Genomic DNA, 21,981 nt, shown 5'->3' with positions numbered 1-21,981 from the left:
TCACCTGGGTGACGTCGCGTCGGGGACGTCACCTGCGTGTCGTCGTCTCCCCTTGCCCCCACCACCCTCCCCATTTCCGCGATGCCTCCCCCCTCGCCAAGTTCCGCTGCACATGCCCACCCGACCAAGGAAGCCTTAAATTTTTTACCGGCCCCACAGCGTAGAAAGCCAAGGCGCGCGCCCGTGGCCCCCGTGCACCACAAGGTAGTACCCCCGGTGCGGGCCCCAACGGTCAGTGGGAAAGTTCGACTGTGGCTTCACTAGACCGCGCTCACGGATGAATCTGCTGCTGACAAGTAAACCCCAACGCGATTGGCCCTTTGCTCCCTCCCACGCTACAAAAGGCGCCTCCCCCAATCCGTTCCGCAAGGCCGCTGCTGGTATTGCTGCCGGAGGAGCGAGTGAGCTGGAGAGTAGAAGAGTGGGAGTGTGAGATCGATCGAGCCGTGCGAGCTTCTTCCCTTGCTGGGTTGCTGTGTTGTGGCCATGGCGGCAGCAGCGGCGCCGTACGAGCAGGTGATGCAGGACATGCGCAAGGGGCGGGAGCTCGCCGCGCGGCTGCAGGGGCTGCTCCGGGACTCGCCCGAGGCCGGCCGCCTCGTCGACCAGATCCTCAACGCCATGTCCCGCACCATCGAGACGGCCAAGGCGGCCGCCGCCGCCGAGGAGGGCTCCGAGGGGCAGAGCGAGGTCACCTGCGCCGGCAGCGCCGGCGGCGGCGGCAAGAGGAAGGCCGCCGGAGGAGGGGACAAGAGGAGCACCTGCCGGAGAAGGTGAGGAGGCTTATCCTTCTTGATTGGTTATACAGTACATCCTTCAGTTGTTGTTGATCTGGTTAATTTAATCCGACTTGTTAATTACTTTATATTAACATAGCACAGATCGATTTTCTATTGAAATGTGCATTATTAAATTAAGATTTGTGATGTGTGTTGCAGAGCCCAGAACTCGTCCACTGTCACGGTGACCATCAAGGATATTGAGGATGGGCACGCCTGGCGCAAGTACGGGCAGAAGGAGATACAAAACTCCAAGCACCCAAAGTACGATCCCTGCACTCCAATTATATTATCTTCTGCTAACCAATGGTAGTTAGTACGAAATAAAAAAAAAACTGCTCCGAACGTGACGATGAGCTGGTGACGAGAAGTTCGCTGATGAGAAAATGCTTGCTCGGCGCAGGGCCTACTTCCGGTGCACGCACAAGTACGACCAGCAGTGCGCGGCGCAGCGGCAGGTGCAGCGCTGCGACGACGACCCGGACGCCTTCAGGGTCACCTACATCGGCGTGCACACCTGCCGGGACCCCGCCTCCGTCGCGCCGGTCGTGCTCCACTCGGCCGGCATCGCCGACGAGCTCCACGCCGGCTCCCACCTCATCAGCTTCGCGCCCAACGCCAGCGCCACGACCTCCGGGAACACCAGCCAGCAGACCGACCAGAAGGACGCCGCGCTGCTGGCGGGCCTCCGGCCGCTGAAGCTGGAGGCCGTCGGCGGCTCCGGCGAGCAGGAGGAGGTGCTGAGCAGCCTCACCCCCGCGGGGAGCTCGGCGGTCGCCGAGGCCATGCGGAACGCCGCCGCGACGCCTGGGCCGGACCAGGGGGACGTCACCTCCGGCCTGCAGCACTGTTACGGTGACGGCTTCGCCGACATGGCGCCCTTCAATTACGACGACGATGGCACGTTCGACCTCGACGACCTTGTTGTGTTCGGATTCGATCAAGGGCAAGCTGATTATTGACCGATCGATCGAGCTGTGGATCGGAGAAGACGATGGAAGACCCCTTGATCAGTCGGCGCGTACGCAAGGGAATAATGGCTGCGTGGATCTTTGATCGTATTTAGCTGCAATGCCTAGTTTAATTTGTGCATACTTGCTGGTGTATACTCTTAAGAATTAGCTGCAGTTTTACTTGTTGCAGGTCGAGTAGATTATGTTAATTAGCTACGACCTACTTGGAGCAGAGGCTTAATTTGGTTGCTTCAGCTGTCAGCGTCACTTCAACAATGTTAATTTATGTGTCTGAACGCGCTCCACGAGATCGAGTCCTCTTCTTCCACTTTGGAAATACGCTCTCACCTTTTCTCAGAGCAGAATCAGCTGCCGTTTAGCTCTTGGCATATCGGCATGGCATAGTACTGCCATCGATAGGACAGGACAGGACGTAATGTCTGCCTGAACTACAGTTAACTGATAAGCAATGGTGGCTTGTACTCCTTAGTCCCTCCGTCCACACAGCTCCTTAACAAATAAAATGACGCATGTACCTCTACATCAAATACTATATCACCATATACAAATAATATTTTAAATGAAAAACAGTCTCAAGCACCCTCACCATAAGAAGTTCCTGAAAATTTCTACATGCACTTAGCTAGCTGTTGGAGCTGCGCCTTAGATAAACTAAGGCTAGAAACTCCTATTGTGTACAAAAGAGGTCCGAAATAAGGGTTCGAGGGTTGGTTGGTGAAGCTTAGAGACTTGGTTGCAACATCCAAGGACCTCGTTGTAAACATCATAATATATTTGGATTATTCGACTCCACCAATGGAATAAATATAAACAGTCATCTTCTCCCTATAAATAAAACCCTAAGGCTTGGAGGAGGGGACTCTTGGCCATTTTGTTTGTTTGCTCATTGGCTTGCCCCCTTTCTCTCCTTCTCCCTCTTGTTCGTTCGGGATTTCTAATCCCAACACTACCACCAACTCACAACTTAAATTGCTATGTGCATCTACGCTACTAGTACATGCTAGAGTTGCATTCTTTTTTGGACAACTTTTGAATCGTAGATTTGCATTCTTTTCTGAATGGATTGGAGTACTAAAGTAGGCTACCATGGGGGTTCCTGCGGGTGTGTGTGTGGTGGGGTTGGGGGGACTGGGCTCAAAGACATGTTTTTACTTTTTTAAAAAAAATAAAGACACGTTTTCCCTTTCTCGATCCTCAAATCTAGTCTCACAATTCACTAATAGAGATGCTACATTATCCGACGCTTAAAAGTAGTCTAACAAAGAGCAGTATACTATGCGGATTGAAGTGTAGCAATTTTATATACTCCCTCCATTGCAAATTGTAGGTCGTTTTAGTTTTTTTGGTTCACTAGGATATGGTATATTGCGGATTGAAGCATTGCTACGGGCTCACATCATGTTCAAATAAAATAATACTAGCTTAATACATAAAAACAATATAGTGAATATTCAAGAATCAAAATAATTGGCATGTAGCAAATACATTACAAAGAGGTAAACCATCAGCTTCTGGTCCTTTTCATAGGTAGAGAAACCATTTTAGTTATAATGATCAAATGCATTATTAGCAGTCTATTGTCGTGTAAAGCAATAAGTTTCTAACAAACTCTTATTTCCAATCGAACAAAGCAGAACACATTCAAATCAGGAGTGTATTTTCTACCACGAACGACATCTTATTCATGTATCTGACTGCTGGTTCAGGTCCTCATCTGACAGCTTCACCTGCAAGTCGTCAATGTTTGTGTCTAGATTCTTCATCTTTGTTGTCCCAAGGACACTGTTAAAAACATATGTCATTGACTTGGGGCTACAGGAACATACATACAAGTTGATTATTGATGACTTGCATTGAACTTGGAGGTAATAGGCGTAGAAGGACTGAAGAATAATTTTGTTAAATCACAACATCTTTAGAACCAAAAAAATTATTTCACAGATGGGAAGTAGATCAGTTTTATGCGGTTGTCGGATAGACAATAGCAATACATTTGGTCTCTACAATTGTGCAGACACATTCAAGCCACGCCCAAAAAGGCAAAAACAATACTGCTCAAGATAAGTAACTAAGATCAGTGCTGTGCCTACTCCTTTTCTCGGGTGGGGATTGTAACAACTTAAGTTAATTAAGCTATGTTTTAAACTTAAAACAAGTCATTAGTACTTAAAGAAGAACTTTGGCAACAATAAGGCAAATGAAAGTACCCTTTTACCCTCACAAGGTTAAAACGCTGCCCGAACCGTAACTTCAATTTTTTTGCTTAAGAACTTAAAAATCTATCCAACTAATAGTTGTAGAACTTAACCTGCCTAACAACTTTCATTTTTGGTGTTTTGCTTGGATCTGAGCAGAATCCCTTCAAAAACCCGAAATACCAATCTGTGTTGTTTGTCTTAAAGCAGGCAAGGTCCTAACTTTGGGGCTCTTTATTTCGAAATTTCTAATATGAACTTGAGCTAAGACCTATACCAAAGTTTTAGAGCTTCGAAACCTTAATGACTTTTATTTAAGGAGCAAGTTTGAAATCTACCCCGAAAGCCTTTGAAATCCAACTCAAAGTCAGTTAGTTTGGTCAACCTAGCCTCTTTTGGAAATTCCGGCTAAGTCTGGAAATCAGCCCGACCTGGCGCCTTAGGGCGGGTTTATCTCTTGAAAGTTGAACAGAACATCAGAAAATTCCTTTATAAAAGTTGGAGAACTAAGTTTCTACAACAACTTTATTAATTGGACCTTGGTCCAATTCACCTCCAAAGCTTCTCAAAACTGCAGCTCAAGTTAGCCCAGAAACCTGAAAACCAGCCAAAGCCGCCGTTTTTCTCTAAGTCCCGAAATCGGTGTTCCTCCAAACTTTGAAGTTTTGAATCTCTAAATCCACCACGATTTTGAACTCGATCAAATTACAAAGTTGGACTTTGGTCTGTGTACTACAACTTTTGTAAAGGAAGTCAACGTGGTGCGGTTTGAAAATCGAGAGATCAAGAGGCTCGAAGATGGGCCCGGCAAAAGATCCTGCGGATCCGTCAGCCAGAGCGCGCCCGAGCGCGCGTGCGTCGCGCTCCACAACGCCGCCGCCGCGTGGCGTGGCCTCACCAGCAAACGCCGCCTTGCCCAGTTGCCGGCCGCGACAAGATGGATCAACACGCCCGTTCCCCAGTCGCGAGCAGCAACGTCCTGCAGCCCCTCTGCCCGTCTCGTCTCGCCCGAGGCCTCGCCGGCCGTGCCAGGCGCGCTGCCCGCAGCTCCGCCGTCGCCCCGGCCCCTCTGCGACCGAAGACCGGCCGCTACCACGCCAGTGTCGCCTCGCCTCCTGCGTGCATCCGCCCCACCCGGATCCCCGGCTGCGCGCCCCAATGCCTTCCGGCCCTCCCATCAAACCCCCGGTCGCGCTACCCCCGCGCGTGCCCCGCGACGCTACCGCCTCTGCCAACCGCCACGCAGGCCGCGACAGCTCCTCCCCGCCTCGCCAGTAGCATGCCCCAGCAGAGCCGCTCGTCCCGCGCATGCTCGCGTCACGTCGCTCGCCCTGTCACCTCGCCTGCAACGCCCTCGCCTGCCGCGCCCCTTCCCTCTCCTCTGTCCACCAATGGCGTTGTCGCCATTAATGGCCGCAGCAGCGCCCCATTTTCCCTCCAGTCCCACACGCCAGAGCCATGACCCCACCTCGTTCACCACTCGGTTCTGGCTCTATAAATAGGAGCCCAGCGCCGCCGGCACCCCCTTCCCCGCTTGCCCGAACCTCGCCGCGCCTCCCCTATTTCCACTCCCCGCGCCGCCGCCTGAGCTTGCCGTGGAGCTCCCCCTTCCGCCCAACCCCGTGCCTTGCCAACACCATCAGCCACTTTGCCAACCTCTCACGCACATCTAGAGCTTGCTTGTTGCCCACGAGAAGCACCGCCGCCGCCGGAACACCGCCGAACCCCACCGCCGCCCGAAGCTTTCCGCATTCCGCCATTTAGCCCCGGCCAAGCCCCCCTGTCACCCCCAACCACTTCAAACCGGCCCAAGGTGAGCCCGTGAACCCTCCCGGCCACTCACCGTCCCAAGGTCGCCGGTGCGTCGCCGGAATTTTACCCGCCTCCGCCACCCGTGCGCCCGAGGACCCAATTGCTTTTGGGAAAAGTCAACCGGGGCCTTAGTGTGAAAACCCAAGACCTTTGCGTGATTAAACCCTAGACCTAGGGGCTAGTCCGCAAGTTTACCTCAGTTTAAATGTTTTAATCGGCAGAAATTGTGTTTAAATTTGGAAATTCACCAAAATTCGTAGAAAATGCAGAAAAATGTCAAACCACTTTTGCTAGGCTCAGAATAAAGAGTAGTTTTTAATAAAAATACTTTTTGCATGTGTCACTGTTGGAATTAATGTGGTAGGTTTTAATTCTTGTTTAGGCCATTTAAATCATAACAAATCATAGAAATATGATAAAAAGATGAAACCAACTCTCATATGTTTGTTTCAAGCAGTAGAAGCTAGGAAAAATGTTTTAGAACCCAGATCAGAAGTTTAATCATCTGTTTTAGTTTTACCTTGAGTATATAAGGTTAGTTTCATCTTTTTGTATAACAATTAATCTGGAGCTGAGGAAAATATGAAACCCTCTGAATTAAATTAGTGATGTAACTCAGTTCATGGGAAAAATATGGAAGCCACTAGAAGTAACTAGGTGAACCACTTTCCTGTTTAGAGAAGAATAAATAGGGTAAATGCATAGAAAACGATACCTTTTTGCAAAAATTATTAAATACAAGCTACCTTAAGGCAGTAAAGGCTATATCGGAAGAGATAAAAAGAAACAACATTCAGAAGTAGGATAACTTTCCGATCTAAAGCTTAATAAAGTGATGCTTACGTATATGTATACAATCGCCATCAAACCAACCCCGGGTCATACCACACCCCCACCTTCTTTATGTAAATAAAGAAAGTTCAGAATCTTGTTTAGGTGAATGTAGCCTGTATAGCTTCTCTTGTTCTTCCTTACCAACTCATGTGTACACCCTATGAAAAGTTGAGAATTTAACTTGATGCATTGCATTTCGTGTAGAACTGAATCTCACAGACGGGACATACAGGCTTCACCCGGCGTCGGAAGAAGGAGCCGTAGCTGAGCCGCCGCCTGCAGGAGTCGAGCCCGAGCACGCCGAGGACCAGTTCGCTACTGCCCCGCTTGAAGGCAAGCCCCGGAGCATAAAATCCTATGTTTAAATACTTGCAATATATATTAGTTGTTTTGTTTGTGCATTTACGTTTCTAGGAATTGATTGGAATCATAGATGCATGAATATAGCGCCCTTGATCTGAACACTAGTATAAGAAGTCGAGTAGTTGCAATGCTTAATAGGACTCGGTAAAAGTCAAGTGATTGCCTGTCACTCGCGAGTCATAGGAGTTGATTGCTTTACTTAAGTTGCAACTATAAGGACGATGGACGGGGCCGGACTTATGTTCGGTACTCGGTGGTTTGCCCCGTCTGTCTATGTGAAATTGGACTAAGGTCGAGACGTGATAGTGTTCGTGATCAAGTGTTTGAAAGTACTAATCTCATACCTAGAATGGGATGGGGAAGTCTAGTACCTGATTGAACTAGGACGTGAGCGGTTCGTTCCACTGTCTCTGGATGGAGTTCCCTTGTGGCCACATGTGGTGACAAGTGCGGTCATAAAACAGCAGAGGTCGGGTCTACGGAGCCTTGTACCAAGGGAAGTGGGCCCAACACGGGTCTGGGAATTGATGGGGACGGTAGGCAAATGAAGCGACCCTTCGCGGTGCGCGGATGTCATGAGATTAGGTTCTCCATGCATGGTTAAGAAAATTCGAATCGATTTGTCTGCCTCTCACAGTTTGGGACTACTTGATCGCTATGCTGCACTGAGAACTCGGTGATCTCAATATAAATGCTTGTCATAATTTGTTTGAGAAATTATGTTTGTTTAGTGTAAGTTGCTAATTTAGACAAGTAAATGAGCTTAGAATCTGTGGCTAAAAATTGAAAGTAAGGTTTAATATAGTCGCTTTTGGCAAAACAAATCCCAGAGTCAAAGAGCTTGCATGTCTAAGTGTTGGTGGATTAGAACCACCGGTCGGTTAAGTCTTGTTGAGCGTAGTCACTCAGCCTTGTTGTGGCACATCTCTTTCAGGTGATGTTGACGCCTCTGAGCTTGCTGCAAGTGGCACTTGACCTTCCCAGCTTCCTCCTGGGTGGACGGTTGAGTGGGATCCCTCCTCGGACGGCGAGGACGGGAATCAAAGATGTCATGATCGGCCTCGTCATGATGTTCGGCAACGGTGTTAGTTTTCGTTTGTTTATTTCCGCTGCTCAAGAACTCTGCAAGTTATGTTTGAATTTCGAACCTGATGTTGTAATAAATTAATGTACTTGTTTTAATTTGGATGATCTATTGTATCTCTGGAACCACTCACCTTCATGTGAGCTATGCTTTCTCGGTCCTGTGGAGTGGTTTATCGGATAAAATCTGACGCACTGCCGAGTTAACTTGATTAAAGCACATGATCGCTTGTTAGATGACTTAATTGTGTGCTTTAGCTAAGTTAATTAGAGCGGTTCCGCCACAGAGATTCTCTCCTACTCTATTGACCTTCCATTATATCGCGTCTCTACTAAATGGCAAGGAACTAAGATGTAAATAAGACTTGAAGCCCAAATAAAATCAATGTAAAAGAAAAAAATGCTCTTGGCTAATTTCTTCTTCTCGTTTCCAAAGATCTGCACAAAGAACACTATTCTTTGTAAATGACAAAGGTAAGAGTTTTTGTAATTACTATTCTTCAGCACATGGTGAGATCTAGCAGAGAAATGAACTAAGATGAAACATAGCAGAAATTGAAGAGCACACAGAAAGTCCAATAGTTAGATTAAAACACACCTCCGGATGAAGATTGCACAGAAATCATACACTATGCTCCAGGATCATCATCAGGGACACATAAAAAAACATTCAGTGGTAGGGTAAAAGAAAATTTGTCGCTTTGATAGGTTTCATCAATCAGAAATAAGGAAGTTATTCTATTGCTTCCATGTTTCTTCAAATTTTACAAAGTAGGAGCTAACTGGTCTTCCCTGACCTGCAAGACAAATAGCATCAAAACTGATAGATTAGTTTGGCTTACAGGAGCGAGGACGGCAATAAAAAATTAATTTATTTATATGAAGAAGAGTACACCATCTCAAAGTGCCATAGGATCCCACAGATGCAAGGAAAATCAACATGATCCCCGGATTGAAATCAACATACTGCAAGTGTCAGAAGATGCACAGGAACCACAATTGTTGAGGTTATCAAGTAAATTTATAGAAAATTTGGTCAGAAATATTTACCAATTTCAATCTGGTTTCAACTGCAAATATATACCCATACTTGAATAAAAAAATAAGGACCTGAAAGATCGATGCCAGTATCATTTCCTGTCATATAATCTCATTTCCCTCCACGCTCACCAGTTAGCGATCTGGCATAAAAAAAAAGGTGTATTGCTGCTTGAAACAACTAATTAAGAATACATCTTGGCAACCAAGAGTTCAGGCAAATCAGCCAGGGGAGCTATCGAACTGATGCTGCTGCTGAACTGGTCGCCGTCCTGGAGGAACAGGAAGCGCCGGCCACGCCGAGACGAGCGCCTGCGGTCCCGTGGCCACGCGCCACCGCCGGCCCAGGGCTCATGGTGATAGCCCCACGGCCGCGCTCGCGCCGGCAGCCCCACGCTCCTTGTGCCGCGCCGCCCGTGGCCCTAATTCGAGCGTCGGGGCCCACGCGGCTGAGCCCTCGCCTCGTCCCACACCGGAACCTCGCGGCCACAACCTGCCGCGCCACCACCTTCCGCGGCCACAACTAAAAAAAATTAAGAACGGAGGAGTAAAACAGAGCCTAATGCTAAACTGCATGGAAGAATGGGTAGGTGGATGATCGGTGCCATAAAATATAATCAAAACAAACAAAACAATAAATTAAAAAAGGGAAACATTTTTTTTAACAAGATTAGCAACCAGAGCCAGAGTACCGGACTCTTGGCCATTGTAATTTTAACAAAAGCTCTTGACTTTTCTTAGGATTTTAAAATCAAAGTAAGAATATGGAGAACGTAATCTAAAATTGCAGATGTGTACGAAGCAAAAGTGGATAAAAGAGGTTATCGCCATAGTCGAGAAGATGGCGCCCATAACATGGGCTTAAAGGGTTAGGAGTGGCTAGGAAGATGATGCCCACAACATGAGCTTAAAGGGCGACATGATACAAGTCCCGACATGGTCTAAAACTAGTGACTCAACACCTTGTTGTGACCACATAGAATGATCCACGAGGCTTTTGGAGGTAGGATCAGAACCAAAAGAAAGCTTTTGTCATTAGCTTTCTAATGCATCAAAGAATACCTCATTTCGATGTCGTAGATATCATCGTTTTCCGTCTAGTGTTGGCTGATTCCAAACCGGATGCCAAACTCAAGTTGATGACGACTTGTACTTGATGAAGAGTATAGCTCGTGTGTAGATGTCCTTTCAATACCATCATTGAACCGATAAACTAGTGAACCGATAAAAGTATAATTCTAGGACGTTGTGCAAAGTAACGGGTGCCGGAGCAAACATTACATTATGTATAACATTTTCTAGAATTCTAGTGCCTTTTCCTTCATCAAGTTAAGGGCCATAATTTTTCTTCTTTGCATTTTTTTCTAAAGTGGCTAAAAAATTTTGTACTCTAATTTGGACAACAAATTTGCAACGGAAAATCCCCAACCAACTATTCCCAACAACAAAAAGTATCTAGATATTTTTAAATAATATTTGGATGTATGTTATGTTGGGGGAAATGTCCATTTGTTTTGACTGCTCTCAGTTAACAACACAGTTGGGCAGTTGGGCATGGCTAATAGTGAGCTTTGTACTCTAATTTGGACTATCCCTAAGGATGAAAAAAATTTGCAACAGAAAATCCCCAACCAACTATTCCCAACAACAAAAGATTTCTAAACATTTTTTAAATAATATTTGGATGTATGTTATGTTGGGGAAACTGTCCATTTGTTTTTACTGCTCTGAATTAAGAGCACAGTTGGCCAGTTGGGCATGGCTAACAGTACTCTAGTTTGGACTATCACTAAGGATGAAAACAAATTTCCAACGGAAAATCCCCAACCAACCATTTCCAACAACAAGTTTCTAGATATTTTTTAAATAATATTTGAATGTATGTTATGTTGGGAAAAAATGTCCATTTGTTTTGATTGCTCTGAATTAACAACACAGTTGGCCAGTTAGGCATGGCTAACAGCGAGCCCAGCCTATTAGGCAACTCCTCACGCATCAAACTGTATGGGCCCAACCTAAAGCCCCAAGCCCAACAGGTCAGATAAACAACAACACAGTGCTCGCCACCACCCCCATTAACCTAGGTTAATCCATCTACTTAGTGCTCGTCCCCCACCCGAAGAGCAGATGCTGCCATCTCCACCGCTCGCCGCCGCCCTCTCCAAAACCGCGGCCGCCGCCACCCGCCGCGCCGCCACGGCTGCGGCAAGTGTCGCTGCCCACCGGATCCTCCTTAGGGTCCGCGCTCCGACCCACAACCCCTCCTCCCCGAGCTCTCTCATCCCGCGCCGCCGCTTCGGCCACATGCCGCAGGAGGAGCGCATGGCCCCGCTCGCCCCGCTGCCGCCGTTGGGCAGGAACATCGCGGTGGCCGTGGGAGGAGGGGCCGTGGATGGAGAGGCCCCCGCGCTGGTGGTCGTCTCGTTCTACAGGTTCGCCGACTTCCCCGACCACGCCGTATTCCGGCGGCCCCTCAAGGAGCTCTGCGAGGAGCTGGTAAGTGAACGGATATCTCAGTCGCGTCTGGGTATTGTTGCCTGTGATATATTTGGATGCATGTTGAAGTATCGGGTAATGTTGATTTCTTTAATCTAAATCCCTAAAGCTAAAAAAGCGTGACGTGAGTAAGATTAATACTGATAAGGGCCGGCCAACGGGCCAAGTAAGCGTTCAGGCACAGCTACAGTAGCAAATTCTGCAATAACCTTATGCGCACAAAGATTTTGTTTATATTGATCTGTGGGAAATCAACTGCTGTTCGTCTGGTAGCTTGATTGGTTTGAGGAATGGGATGGTCATTTGTTCTGTTTGATCCTGCTCATTTGTTCTGTTTGAGGGTTAGAACCTTTTGGTCCGCACCAGACAAGATTAAGTACGCTTCTTTCTTCCTTTGCATTGCTGTAGAATTTAAGCAACTAAAACATAATGTTTCAAAAGGAGCTACTGAGCTAGAAAGGCGGTGTCATGGCAAGAAACAAGGCAGAGTCTTGGCCAGAGAGGGGAATGAGAAGGAGAGGAGTGGGGAAAGGGTTGTTTAAAGAGACTTGGCTTTTGTATTTCCAGGACTGAGCCTGACAAACATGACCCATAAATCGACCAACTTGGTCCAAGAAGCTGTGACTTTAGCATAGGTCTTGGCTTGAAAAATCTGCAGAATACCATTCAAGAAGCTGTGATCCATAAATACAGTTCAAGGTCTTGGCTTGAAAAATGTGCAGAATAGAATGTTTCCAGTTTAGTGCAAATACTTGACACTTTGAAGAAGTCAAGTCTTGAATCCAAGGATGCACACGGGTTAAGAAGTTATTTTATTTTAGCTCTGGATTGATCATTTAACTCAATGAATTGCTGATATTGGAATGCTAAATACATCAACATTGTCATGGCAAGTGTGGTGGTATCATGCTTGTTTGGAGATTTGGGTCAAATCATTATTCTTGTGAATTGCAATATATGTATAAGATAAACGGGCTTCATTGTTTAGACAATAAATAAGTATAATGTAGCATCATTTCAGTGATTTAGGAAAACTAATGCATGTGCAAATCCTACATCTCAATTTCATGCTTCACACAGAGTTTTGACCTCTCTAGAAGAATATTTGTCCACTTTTCTCTTAAGTCATCAACTTCATTGCGTTACAAAGAATCCAATGCGTTTAGAAGTACCCAAATATTTCTCTTGGAGTGTTTGAGAGTACACAACGAGGATCTACATAACTTTGTCTATAAGTGTAGAATGGACTTAAAATCAAATGGGACAAGAGTTTAACTTAGTCTTGTGATCCAAGCTAACAATAGCTCCCTAATTGATTTTGTGTCCATCTACATTTGGTGCAAATTGTTATGAAGATCAATGTTGTGTACTCTCAAATACTCCAACATAAATTTAGTGGTTACTTTAAATGAATTGGATTCTTTGGCTTCCTCATGATTTAAGAAAAAAATAGTCAGGATGCTCTTATAGATCAGGTCTATTATTGTTTGAAGCATGAGATGGAGATTTTGCCTGCGAATACCATGTGTGCTACCTTCTTAATCTTGAAATTGGACTGATAATATGAGTTTATGACATCCTTTTCTTATCTTAGAAATGAAAACCTTTTTATTTGACTAACATATTGCAATTGAAGGTATGCTGTTGCGACCAAATCTCTAAACCAGCATGGTAGATGTTTTTAAAATTGCTATAGATGTCAGTTAAGTTAGATGATCGATCCAGTGCTAAAAATTCTACCAACTTGTTCAATTCAGTTTAACTTTATCTATGCTGAAAAAATCTGCAGCATGAATTTTTCTAGTTTAGTGCAAATCTTTGACATTTGAAGTAGTGAATTCATGGATCCAAGGATGCACAGAGGGTAAGAAATTATTTTGTTTTAGCAATGAATTGGTATGATCCATTGGAATGCCATTTATAAACACAATCATGGGCGTTTGGTGGTATTATAATGTTTGTATGCAGATTTGGTCAAATCAACATGCTTGTGAATTGCAATATTTGTACAAGATAAACAGGTTTCATTGTTACTGTATTGTGTAATTCGAGTTGAGTGATTTAAAAAAAATGTGCGTGCTAATCCAAGATTTCAAATTCAGGTTTCACACAGATTTGGCTTCACCTTGAAGGGTATTCGTTATTTTTCTCTTAAGTCATCAATTTCATTGTTTCACATAGAATCCAATGCATTTACAGCTATCCAAATATTTTTCTTGGGAGTACTTGAGAGTACACAACGAGGATCTCCATAATTTTGTCCATCAAGTGGAGAGTATAAAGTCAAGTGAGATAAGATTTTATTTTGGTCTTATGAACAGAAGTGAACAGTAGCTTTGCCTCAAAATTATTGAGATGATGCTGGAGGCCCCTTAAGATTCTTATCTCATTTGATTTTGCGTGCATGCGCCCACTCGGTGGTAGTTCTTATGGAGATCAACGTTGTGTCGTCTCACATACTTCAACAGAAATTTATGGTTACTTTAAATGCATTGGATTTTATGTCTAACTCCTAGTGGCTTAATAAAAAGATAGTTGGGATCCTCTTATAAATCAGCTCTATAGTATGAAGCATGAGAACAAACAGGGCCTAAATCTTGGAATTAGAATGATTTTATGGCGTGTATGCAGATTTGGTCAAATCAATATGCTTGTGAATTGCAATATTTGTATGAGAAAAACATGTTTCATTGTCTTGTATATGGTGTAATTCCAGTTGAGTGATTTTTAGAAGAAGAGTATCCATCCATTTTTCTCTTAAGTCATCAATTTCATTGTTTCACACAGAATCAAATGCATTATCCAAATATTTCTCTTGGGAGTACTTGAGAGTACACAACGAAGATCTCCATAAGTTGTCCACCAAGTGCAGAATTAAAGTAAAAAATGAGATAAGATTTATTTTGGTCTTATGAACAGAAGTGAACAATAGTTTTGTCTCAAAATTCTTGAGATGGTGCTGGAGGCCCCTTAAGGTTCTTATCTCATTTGATTTTGCGTGCATGCGCACACTTGGTGGAATTCTTATGAAGATCAACGTTGTGTCGTCTCAAATACTTCAACAGAAATTTTATGGTTACTTTAAATGCATTGAATTTTATGTCTAACTCCAAGTGGCTTAAGAAAAAGATAGTTGGGATCCTCTTATAGATCTGGTCTAAACTTATTGTATGAAGCATGAGAACAAACAGGCCCTAAATCTTGGGATTAGAGTGATTTTATGGCAGCCTTTTCTTATGTTAGAATGAAATATTTGACTACGTATATCACAGGCATGCTGCTGCGACCAAATCAATTAGCATTGTAGATGTCTTCAAAAATACACTGGATCAACAATCTGTTGAGTGAATCGATCTATTCAATTGCTAAAAAAGCTGAGGTTGTGCACCCTTTGGTACCAGTCTTTTTATACACCAATTGCCAAACGCATGAGCTCTGATGGATTTCTATCCTGCATATTTTTCCCAGTTAAGGAAGAGCTCGATTGGAGCGTGAGCGTCAGCCTCATGTTCTAACTTTTGATGACATGCACAACCATCTAGAACTAGGTTTGTCCTCACATGCTGTTGCTGCTTCATCAATGAGGTATAGTTAAAGGAAGATTATGCATTTTTGCAACCATTAGGCGATAGGTTGTTTGATTATTCTTTAGTGTTCCTGGGTCTGCAACCACTGAGCGGGTACAAATTTATTGGGCATTACATAAAAACCTACATTCCTGGGTCTGCAACCACTGAGCGAGTACAAATTTCTTGGGCATTACATAAAAACCTATATTAAATAGGCACGGGCAGCTGAGTTCAGTTCTGAATGAGATTTTGTTCTTCTACAATGTTCTATCATCCATAATGTCATGTTGCAGAAAATTAACTGGATTTAGCTTCTTTTGTAAGCACACATTGCTAAGCTTCCTTACTCATTCTATATTACAGCCTACAATAGTGATACGCATGGTTCTCCTCTTTACATTTTCTCTACTGACATCCCACCACATCCACAGCATTTAGTGCCTTGCATGGTGGTTGGTGTTAGTTAGAAATTTGCAATCATCATAAGGGCAATGTTTGGGGTGGATGATTGGTGTATTTCCGTGGTGACTTGCTGCCACCATTTCGAAGGTGGCCAAGGGCAAGCTCACGCTCAACTTTCCATACATCTCATATCTCGTTTCTACAAAATTGGGCTCACATGGTTTGCTGGTTGATTCTGCTCAGCGTGTTTCAGGTGGCATTATCCTTGCACCAGAGGGAATCAACGGTAGCATCTGTGGGACCCCAGCTGCTGTGGATAAAGTCTTAAACTTTATTCAAGAAGATAACCGCTTAAAAGGATTGAGAATGATCCAGTCACCGGTTACTCCAGAGGACGAGGCCATACATCATGGACATACCTGCCAGTCTCCTGTTGGTGCTGGGGATGATGCGCCATTCCGATGGGATCATGTCCGTGTCAAATTAAAAAAAGAGGTTAGTTTTGCCTACATAGTTATTGGTTAGCTAGTAGAGTAACCAGAAATAGTAGTGCAGCGCTCTAGCTTAGTCTACTTTCTTGACCATTTTGCAGATAGTGACATTTGGAGACCCAGGTGTAATGCCAACTAAAATGGTTGGAAAATATGTTAAGCCGAAAGACTGGAATGCATTGATAAGTGATCCAGACACTGTAAGTGTTTCATCCATCTCTCAGATACTCCATTCTCTCATCTCCTATGTTTTCATTGTGAAACTTCAGTTCCACTGTGTATGAATTGTTTATACTATATGTGGGGCAGGTTGTCATTGATGTGCGTAACATGTACGAGATACGCATAGGAAAGTTTAAGAGAGCTGTTGATCCATGTACAAACTCATTCAGAGAGTTTCCTACTTGGGTTGATGATCAATTCGAATTGGTTGAATCTGATACTCAGGAATCAGGGGTAAATAATGATAATGGAGCTGGTCAACCAGCACAAGACCTCAATGCTAACAAATCTAAACAGCTACCACGAGTTGCTATGTACTGCACTGGTGGTATCAGATGTGAGAAGGCATCCAGCTTTCTTCTCAGCAAGGGCTTTAAAGAGGTAACCAAAAGGCTATCCTCTGTTTTGTGCTGTGCTGAATTCCACTGTCATGGCTACTGTTCAATCTTCTCTTCACACATAAATATTTACTAATCTAGACTAAATTACATATTGCTATACCATAGATAATTTATGAGGTTATCCTTAGCTTTGATTTTATTGGTAATGGCTGAGGTCCATGAAAGAATCGCTGGAGCACATCAACAGCTTGTGTACATGTTTACCATTATCTATGCTCTATTGTCACTTGCTACTTACATTTGAGCAGTTTTTGAATCATACATTTAGAAATATCCAATCCTTTACATTTCTACCATCGTGTAAGAGGTAAATCAACCTTAATATTCAGGGTAACAATGACTTCTGAATGCACAACAGTAAAAAAAAAGGTTGAATTAGAATGAAACAATTCATTGAATCTTAATCATGAAATACTAAGACCTTTCCTCCAGCTGAGATCCTGAATATTTCTTATTTGGCATGCCACCTTCAAGGTTCTTATCCTATGGTGAGACCATTTTGGCGACCTAGATAGGCGACTACTAAGTGTTACCTTTGTAAGATGTGACCTACTAACCTGCTATAGCAGTTTAATCATTATATCCTCTAAACTATCCTTGACTGGAGGCCAGGATTGTGAAACTTGTACCCCTTGAGGGGTAATGGTGTATCTTAACCTTTATTGACACATTTTTTTATTTGTGAAGTTCTTGATATGTCAGAATGCCTCTTTGCTGTTAATCTGTTATTATACTTCTAGATTTCACAACCTTAACTGTTGCATGTGCCAGGTTTATCATTTGGAAGGTGGGATTTTGAAGTATCTAGAGGAAATCCCGAAGGCTGAAAGCTTGTGGGACGGTGAATGCTTTGTGTTTGACAAGCGTGTCTCGGTGGAGCATGGATTGGCACAAGGCACCCACAAACTTTGTTATGGATGCAAGCAGCCAGTAAGCGATGAAGACATGGAATCTCCTGAATGGGAGTATGGTGTCTCCTGCCCATACTGCTTCGCGACGAAATCTGAGGAGGAGAAGGAAAGGGCCAGGGCTCGACAACGGCAGTTTGAGACCTGGGGAGTCATCGGTGGGCCTGATAAGGGCAGGAATCCCAAAAGGCTTGATGCTAAAAATGCAGCGGAGGACAAGCAGTTGCCCAACTCAATCTAGCGTAGAGTTAGGCTGCAGAAATTTCTGTATGACTTGCTGACGATTGAAGCACTACTGACAAAATGAGGAAATCCTGCTGATTAGCAGTGGCCGTTCTAGGTATTACTTGGTTTCCTTCCTAGACACAAGTTGCATCGCCGTTTATGACCCATTCTGACCCAATTTTTTTGCTTGGAAGCAGTGGTCTGTCTGTACAATCTATCTTGTTGTAAACTGTTAACTCTAATACTGCATGAGCTTTAAAAGTATTCAATCTTGCTGTATATTCAATTGTGGGGAGCCAAATGGAGGTTCACTAAAGTTATGTTTTACACGTCACTGGTGAGACAAGACCAGCTGTATGAGCTGTGCCCAATCTGCTCTGTTCATCCTGGTCTGTCTCCTCTCTCAAGCTTGAATTACCGACGTACCCCCAGATGTTTGTTTTCTGCAAGGGTGTACCGTCTCTTTTTATTTTTTTTAAAGCGACCTTTGAAATATTTTATATTGTTTGGGACCTTGAAAATGGACGGGTAAGATCGAGTTGGTTACTTTGCTCTCACTTTGAGAAAGGTTTAGGTGCTCCCGTGGATTGAGATGCTACCGTGCTCCTCGGTGCTCCCGTGAGTTGAGGTGCTACCGTGCTCATAAAAAATTATCAAAAATTATCTAAAAATATGAATGGATTCTTGCCATCTTCTACCGTCATGCAATAATTGAGGATGAACGAAAAGAAGAAAAAATTGTTCATCCTCAATTTTTTATACGATGGTAAAAGATGGTAAGAAGTATCATTCAAATTTTTGATAAATTCTTTATGCATATTTAGAGTTGCATTCGCGGGTTGGGAGCACGGTAGCAGCCCAACCTGCGAGAGCAGCTGATCCTTTCTCACTCTTGTGTAGGCTAAGGTTATCATTGTCGGCTTGGTGATGCCCACGCATAGACGCCGAGCGGTTTCTAGTTTTTCTAGAGAGTGAACTCGTCTTCGATCTTGTCGACGAGTCTAGAAGCGATGAGATTTGCCCCCACTCGCATGTCCCATTCCAAAAGGCTTATAAACTCAGAACTGAACTCCCAACTCCCAAGTGTTGCGGCCATCGTTGTGCTGTTGTGCCTCTGCGAGACTGCGACCGTGAAAAACTCAGCTTCGCGTCCTGCTTCAGAGATGCCGGCCGTTCCGTCCACCGCCCAGCGCCTGTTCAAGCCCCTGCCGCCGCACCGCCGGCCGCAGAGCACCGACATCGCCGCCGTTGCCGGTTGGATGGTCGCTGGCCTCAGCACTGCCATCTGGCTCGTCCAGGTGAGCCCCTGCTGTCATGTACTTCATTGTTTACTGGAGGCAGCTATTTTTTTTCCTACTGTTCTCTTCGTCGTCGTGATGTTTTTGCTCTATGCAGCCCTTCGACTGGATCAAGAAGACGTTATTTGAGAAGCAACAGCCTGAGGAATCAAACAACTAGAATCCTGCTCGGGGAGATGATGTGCTACCTGCACATACATGGCCTTCAGTTACCTGTGTGATGTACTCCATGTGGTTCTCCTCGTCTCACGTTGTAAATACAAGTTGTGAACTCTGAATTTCTCATTGAGGATGACAAATAAATGGAACTTCCAAAACTTGCCCAGGAATTTTCCATGCTGCTATGAACCGGCTATTTAATTTGTGCTCCGGCTGGCCCTCTCTTCTGCACTTCCGGCTAGGTTTAGCTTAGGTCGTTCAGGCTGGGTAAGGGCCGGTGCAGTAGGGTCCAGAGTTTGCCATGGTTCCAGGTTCAAAGGGTTTACTATGCCTGCGCACTTGTACGGAGTTTGCTTCGACCGTCGCACAAACTGCCGTGTTTCACGGACGCGATTTATTCGAATAAACTAAGTTATTGGAAGATGGCATCTCAGATCATGATTATGATTGCCACATAGGAAGGTGACACCATGAGCAGATCGCGGCTCTTGCATTGGATATCCTAAACCCCATCCTTACACTACATTATTGTTGCTGGGGAGGCTGTGTCGTGACCGTTGACCTACCGGCTACCAACATCGATACACATAATACATCTTTCTATTCAAGAGTTCTCTTTGAAATGACGATCTGCATCAAATGAAGCATGTTTTTCCATATTGGAGTTTTCCCCTCTGGTACAGTTTTTCCAGGATGGAATAGTATTAATCGGAAAGATTTTAACAGCGACGTAGCACAACTGACAAAATAGTTGCTTGTTTAAATGTTTGCAAGCAACCAAATAGCACATAGCCATGAAAATGGTGTCCAAATAATAGCCGGTGATATACACATCAAGGTTCACATCCGTCGAACGGTGGCTTCCCTGGCTGGTCAAAATGTTAGAAGTGGCTCAGTTTTCTCCTGTTTTGAAAGAAATGTTTCAATTTTTCTTTTGTCCAGGAGAAAGTTTATCAATATATCAGTTCATATTAAACCATTCGCAACGCTCTGAAGAATTGAAGTCAGAAATGGACTCGCACTCATTTCCCTTTCGTAAACTAATGAGAATGTTTGTGCTGTCCGGATCTTGAATGCAGGACGTACCACACCAATGACCAATCTACACTTCTACAGTTCAATGCTGGCTCATACTTGGAAACAACTATCTCAACGTAATGGTTCATCTCTCCAGTTGCGTGACGCACTCACCTACTAATTCGCTATGAACCGGCCAACTGCACAAGACATGAACGCTTCTTTTGTTGACTGGGCCGGGACATGTTTTTGAGCTAAAGAGACCATTAGAACTAATCCTATTTGCAAGTTTTAAAACCGCCACCACCACCTTGGCATATATTTCCAAATCCATCTAGTGCGTCAAGAGACAGAATTGTAAAGAAGACCTGAAATTTGGGGGGAAAGAAGGGGACACCCAACAACTCAATTGGAAGAAACTATTTTTCTGACAGGCACATTAGAGAACAATCAATCAGAAAACACTGGCATCAACCACTTCATTAATAACTTTCAGAAGAACAATAGCTGCTTAGCAGGCCATTTTTCTTCAGCTTTACTCTTCTATCAATTGCTGAGGTAATAAAGGCTACTGAAAACTACTGAAAAAAAGATGAAGAACAACGCGGACCTTCCCTTGTTGGCTTGGCTTACAAAAGCGGCCGAAATTGGATAAAGAGATACAAAAGGAGAGAAATACCCAATCAATCCTAGGAATTTTCTCCTCACGGAGAGAGACCATCCTTCCTTCATATCTACTTATGGTAAGGGAGATACGGACAATTCTTCTTCAGACCTTGGCTTGATTAATTGCTATAATAACCCTACTTTCTGTGAAGAACAAGAAGGGGAAAACAAGAACTAATGACCAAGTAGTAGTAGATGTACTTGGTGGATGTATGCATCATCTGAAGTGGCTGAGGTGGCTGGTGTGGTGGTGCCTGCATTCGTCAAGGCCGCAGCATTGTATCATCGGGTAGCAGGCCACGAAGAGGCACCTCCCAATCCCTCTGACGACGGAGCCGAGCACGTAGCAGGGGCAGCAGGCGCGAGCCAGGCACCGGCTTTGCTTCTCGTAAGGTGCCTCGCCCCTTCCCTTGTAGTGATTGCTCTTCCTATGACCCATTTGGGTCCTATTCTCTGAATCTCTGTTGCTTTGAAGTACGTCCAAACCTAAAAGAAGAACAAGAACAAAAACACCTCTTCGATAAGAAGGCACTTCAGAATTCAGATGTGGATATGAAAAAAAATTAAGAGACTTCAGTGTTCATGAACAACGATATGTGTGCCAAAGAGCATATGAATTATGAGGGCATCCATGAACTAATAGAGATAAGCTAGAACCTTTGATGCGTACCTTTGGTAGGATTATGGAGCACTACTTGATGCCCTTAAACTGGCAACAAGCCTGACAAATACTGAGACGCCTGCTTTTCCATCAGTTGGGCAAAGGTTTGTATATATGCCTGCAGTGGGTAGATAGAAGAAGCACTTGAGGTGGGGGAAGCTTTTCCAAGGTTCCAACAGGAAGACAAGGAGATGCCTGAACAAGATGCTTGCACTCCTGTTTTTCTATATGATTCCTTCACACCATGTCACCCTTTCTCACCCCCTACAATTTTAAAAGTTGCCAAATGTTTCAACAAGACTTGGACATCATCTGGTGAGACGTTTTTGTTGCGTCGTGCTCTGCCCAGGTAAGACTTTGGACGATGACCAGAGAAATAAGAGGTGGT

The 21,981-nt window shown here is 44.4% G+C and overlaps 3 protein-coding genes and 1 long non-coding RNA gene across 4 annotated transcripts; 3 read left to right on the top strand and 1 right to left on the bottom strand.

Moving 5' to 3' along the window:
• The first annotated feature begins 356 nt into the window (after positions 1-356).
• LOC101758356 (probable WRKY transcription factor 70) lies at positions 357-2,037 on the top strand. Its single transcript, XM_004962393.3, has 3 exons — positions 357-773; positions 939-1,043; positions 1,183-2,037. Exons 1-3 carry the CDS (start codon positions 487-489, stop codon positions 1,739-1,741), a joined length of 951 nt encoding a protein of 316 aa, XP_004962450.1. The 5' UTR covers positions 357-486; the 3' UTR covers positions 1,742-2,037.
• A 9,114-nt stretch (positions 2,038-11,151) lies between these two features.
• LOC101757942 (rhodanese-like domain-containing protein 7) lies at positions 11,152-18,092 on the top strand. Its single transcript, XM_004962392.3, has 5 exons — positions 11,152-11,574; positions 15,789-16,040; positions 16,138-16,236; positions 16,346-16,639; positions 17,431-18,092. The coding sequence occupies exons 1-5, from the start codon at positions 11,206-11,208 to the stop codon at positions 17,806-17,808; spliced, it is 1,392 nt and encodes a 463-aa protein (XP_004962449.1). The 5' UTR covers positions 11,152-11,205; the 3' UTR covers positions 17,809-18,092.
• A 717-nt stretch (positions 18,093-18,809) lies between these two features.
• On the top strand, positions 18,810-19,419 carry LOC101757546 (ubiquinol-cytochrome c reductase complex 6.7 kDa protein). Its single transcript, XM_004962391.2, has 2 exons — positions 18,810-19,090; positions 19,188-19,419. The coding sequence occupies exons 1-2, from the start codon at positions 18,824-18,826 to the stop codon at positions 19,248-19,250; spliced, it is 330 nt and encodes a 109-aa protein (XP_004962448.1). The 5' UTR covers positions 18,810-18,823; the 3' UTR covers positions 19,251-19,419.
• A 1,299-nt stretch (positions 19,420-20,718) lies between these two features.
• Positions 20,719-21,937, bottom strand: LOC111256648. Its single transcript, XR_002676801.1, has 2 exons — positions 21,603-21,937; positions 20,719-21,418 (listed from the first exon to the last, which is right to left on the bottom strand). It is a non-coding gene; the product is annotated as an uncharacterized LOC111256648 (long non-coding RNA).
• Positions 21,938-21,981: the final 44 nt, after the last annotated feature.

Source organism: Setaria italica, chromosome III, assembly GCF_000263155.2.
Source record: "Setaria italica strain Yugu1 chromosome III, Setaria_italica_v2.0, whole genome shotgun sequence".
NCBI lineage: Eukaryota > Viridiplantae > Streptophyta > Magnoliopsida > Poales > Poaceae > Setaria > Setaria italica.
This window is presented reverse-complemented; position numbering and strand designations above follow the sequence as displayed.